We start from the raw sequence: 4,302 nt of genomic DNA on the forward strand, positions 1-4,302 counted from the left end.
AATCTGCTTCTTCTTCTTTCCACTCCCATTTTTCTGTTTTTTTTATTTTTTTGAGGATGATAAACACTCTCTGCATAGTCTTCTATCTCTCTCTCTTTTTCTTTTTTTTGGGTTTAGTTACTAACTATAATTATGTTTACTTTTCTTTTTTATATTTCTTTTGGACAAAGTATTAAACTTTTCCAGACAATTTTAAGTCATTAAATATAATTAGTTTTCTTTTTTTGTTCTTCTTCTTAGGATGATAAGAAATCACCTCGTATTAGGCTGAAAACTTTTCATCTCACTTTCGTGTTAAGCTCAGAACTTTATAATCCACTTTCATGGTAGGCTCAATATTTTTCAATCTATCGTCACGGATTTCGGAAACTTCGTTTATCATAAATATTAAATTTGTTGATTATCATCAATTTCTATCTGAATCATTGTTTATTATAATTAAAAATTCTCAATATTAGATACACAATCCTTTTATCAAAAATTTATTAATATACATTTATTTATTTGAAAGGAACATTGAAACATTTTCAACAACGCTTCATTATTATCATCATCATCATCATCATCATCATCACAGTGAATCACAATTAAAGCAATCACAGGTTCCCAATTACTAAAAGATATGCAACAATGTTCAATTGAACTTTAAAGTCATCCAAATTCAACGAATAATCAATGAAGAATGCAACCATGTTAGTATTTAAGATATTTACTCTTTAATTAATCCAATACGGGTCAAATGGAATCTTCACGCCGATTATAATCGGCACTCGTATACACGGGTAGTCGCATTGATGCCGATTATAGTCGGCGTTCGTAACGAAAAGGGTTAATTTTGTCTTGAGAATTTTTATGACATAGAAAATCGTATTTTTTAAAAATACACATTTTGAATTAGTATTTATGTTAAACATTTATTCGTTCATGTTCATTGTTAATACATACAAAATATATAATATTCAATAATTATACAGGTATATTCATTTAATCATATAAATTGTGTGATATATTATATAATATAATACAGTATACAGGGTGTCCTAAAACTCACAACCTTGATGTAAGCTTGTACACGTGTGAAGATTATGATAGATTTCTAATTGTTCAATTTGGTAAATCAATTTTTTGGACATCCTGTATATAATATAATATGATTTAATCCAACTTAATATCTATGTGGAAGTCTTATAATTATAATGGTGATACGGAGGTAATTGTTTTGATACATGCATACATATGCAAATAAGATGATAATATTACAAATAATCTCTTTTTATGATATTGTAGGATTCGCGTGACAAAAAATGGATCAATTGGATTTATTTTTGACTACTGGAATTCGAACCATTCGGGTCTTCCGTTTGAGCCGTTTTAATTTTTGAACTACCAAAGACCCTTCATTAAGGTTCCTCACGAATGCCTACTTTATTTATAATGGATGTTCTACATCCTACAATATATATTTATATATATTTCATTTGATAATTAATGTTGTACCGTTTCAACAGGTTTTATTTTGCCGAACAAAGAATTGTAAAGTTCATTTTTAGAAAGATCGGTCCAAGTATCATACACTGTAATAGGAGCCATATAATTGACTAATTTATTGTGAACATTGTATCGTACTTTTCTACCTTTACTAGCTCTAGTATCTACTTTCCTATCCTTCTTCATTTTCCTCCTCTCTCTTTCCTTTTTATCTATTAGATCAATACGATATTTATGGAGTTGTTCAGGTTCTATATCGGATGATTTACATTCTATCAAATCTTTAAGAAGTTGACCATAAAAGTCATCGTCGTCAAAAATTTCTGAATCGTATTCTTCAACTCTTTTATTCTCGTCGTTCGACACAGGAACAGATTTACCAATTACATCGTACTCAGAACGTTTTAACTGTGTCATCTTAAGTAATTTACCTTTGTCACTTAAAGCAAAATCTATTCGCTCTATCGTAGTATGACTAGTACCTTTTTTTAACTGAGCCGTTGCCATTCTGGTTTTTTCATCCCATTTACTTATTACAGAGTTTCTGTAATTAACGTAAGACTTGTGTCTTTTATCCAATATCTTCTCGTATTCCACAAATTTGGATTTCCTCTTGAGAGTGTTATTCTCTTTCGTGTTACTTTCATTAGAACTGTCAACATTTTTATCGCTAACCTCAGCTTCTTTTTCTTCATCTTCATCTTCGGTGTCGGAAGGAATTTCTTCGTCCATTGAATTATCTTTATCGTCCGGTTCTTCCTCATTTTCCCTTTTATTTTCATTTATAGATTTAGTTTCCGGAAACTGTTTCCATAAAGTACTTTGTAAATTTAACATATTATCTAAGAGCAAAGTTAACTTTGATTTAGCTTCATTCGTTCTTTTCATAAAGTCTGCGTCCCTTCTATAACTTTTATGCGTATCGTATTGTGGCATTTGATTACTCTCCGCAAGACACTGTTGTAATTTTATTCTCATTTCCAATAAGCTTTCCCAAATCCTTAATTGATTTTTAATACATTGTCCTTTTTCCATTTCTTCCTTGACATTAATAGCCGACATAGTTTTAAAGTTTGCGTCACCATCTCTTTCTCTGTAAAGCGGATTGTCCTTATCTACCCCTTCTTCATCTTTATATTCATCTTCATCTTCATCTTCATCTTCATCTTCATCTTCATCTTCATCTTCGTCTTTAGATCCTTCAGTAAGTTCTTCTTCTTTGTCTTCGTAACTTAAATCACCATCTTCATCATCGTTGTCAACATCCATCCGATCATTCATTTCATCTGCGGATTCATCTTCCATATCATCAGGTTCCTCTTCGTCACTATTACTTTCATGATCTTTGTATACATCTTTTCTCGATACTTTTTTACCTTCGTACCTACAAATAAACAAAATATTATCTATAAGTTCTTCACTTTTCTTTCTCTCTCTCTCTCTCTCTCTCTCTCTCTATGGAATATATTAAATAATTTAATTAGAAATTATATGAAATTCTATAATAAATACCTTTTGTCAAATTCATCCAACAGCTGTACATTTTGTTTACGAATTTTGGATTGTCTGGTTGCATCATCGGAATCATCACTTTCCTCGTAATGTTCTACTACTTTAGCTTTTGTTTCCTCATTTTCGTCGTCCGATATTATATTAGTTGGTGCTGCATTTATAAGACTATTTATCTTATCAGCTAATATCGTTTTCTTTTTATTCAATGCCATTATATCCTTTGATTTTATTGATTAACTTATTAACAATCCTAGAGATGTTTCATTGGCACGTGCATTTGTAATGCAATAATCCAAACATAATTTAAGGTTAGGAGAAAAAGAAATCCACAATTGTGTTTAATGCGCATGCGCGTAAGGATATCGATAATTTACCGATAGAGAGTAATAAAATGTTGATAAAACAGAAATCTTGTATACCGAGAAAGACAAAAACAATGGTCGATAATTTGCTAGGAGGAAATATTGGAAAATTTCAAAATGGTGATCATTAGTTCAAATTACGATTTTTAAAAAATTCTCTCATACTATTAAATAATATTACAAAACTAAAAAAGTTAATTAACTTTTAATTAATCGTGAATAAAAATAAATGAATAAAAAAGGAAAAACAAAAGAAAACATTTTTACAGTTCGTAACTTTTTAAAAATGACATTGTAAAATAATAATTAATATGCATGAAGATATTTAGAAACACGTATATAGTTAAAAACAAGATAAAGGAAGAATATATTATACTAGTATTTTACTTATTTCTCTCGGTCGTGGCCCGATTAAGATAAGAGAAGGTAAAATAACAGAGAACATGAAGAAAGTGAAAGCTTGGCCGATCGACCTCGAAAATGTATAATACGAGTCAACAGGTAGTAACAAGAAGACATACGATCGGAATTATAGTACAATCGAACTAAATACTATCTAATAGAATAATTCTTTCCATTAAAGAATATTATTTCAAAAGTAAAACGGTATATATATATAATATATATTAAAAAAGAAAACAAATTCAACTGTAATTAGAAATCAACTTGATCGTTTGAGTTGGATCGATAACAATTATTGATCTTCAATGGAAAAGTTTCAAGTGAAGATATTCGTAGTATATAGGACAAGGGTTTTTTTATTTTAAAGGATTGACTCGTCTTGCGACGTGTATAACATTTACAAAATGTCAAGATGGGAGAGTCATGGGATAATAGTTAGATCCTGTGTTATGTTAACCGAAGAATTATTTTTTATCTCTTGATATATATATATATATAAAATTTTTATATATATATATATATTATATTATAACGGTAT

At 29.3% G+C, this 4,302-nt stretch overlaps 1 protein-coding gene across 1 annotated transcript; it reads right to left on the reverse strand.

Moving 5' to 3' along the window:
• Positions 1-898: 898 nt before the first annotated feature.
• LOC106792739 (protein AATF-like) lies at positions 899-3,312 on the reverse strand. The gene is made up of 2 exons (XM_014759242.1): positions 3,001-3,312; positions 899-2,872 (listed from the first exon to the last, which is right to left on the reverse strand). Exons 1-2 carry the CDS (start codon positions 3,210-3,212, stop codon positions 1,486-1,488), a joined length of 1,599 nt encoding a protein of 532 aa, XP_014614728.1. The 5' UTR covers positions 3,213-3,312; the 3' UTR covers positions 899-1,485.
• Between the last annotated feature and the right edge of the window lie 990 nt (positions 3,313-4,302).

Source organism: Polistes canadensis, unplaced genomic scaffold (genome assembly GCF_001313835.1).
Source record: "Polistes canadensis isolate GaletaPanama2010 unplaced genomic scaffold, ASM131383v1 scaffold_601, whole genome shotgun sequence".
Lineage (NCBI taxonomy): Eukaryota > Metazoa > Arthropoda > Insecta > Hymenoptera > Vespidae > Polistes > Polistes canadensis.

Excerpts from the sequence above, each read along its gene's own strand:
- LOC106792739 (XM_014759242.1), bottom strand. The coding sequence starts at position 3,212 with ATGGCATTGAATAAAAAGAAAACGATATTAGCTGATAAGATAAATAGT. Across the intron at positions 2,873-3,000 it reads TTGGATGAATTTGACAAAAG|GTACGAAGGTAAAAAAGTAT; the intron begins GTATTTATTATA and ends GTTTATTTGTAG.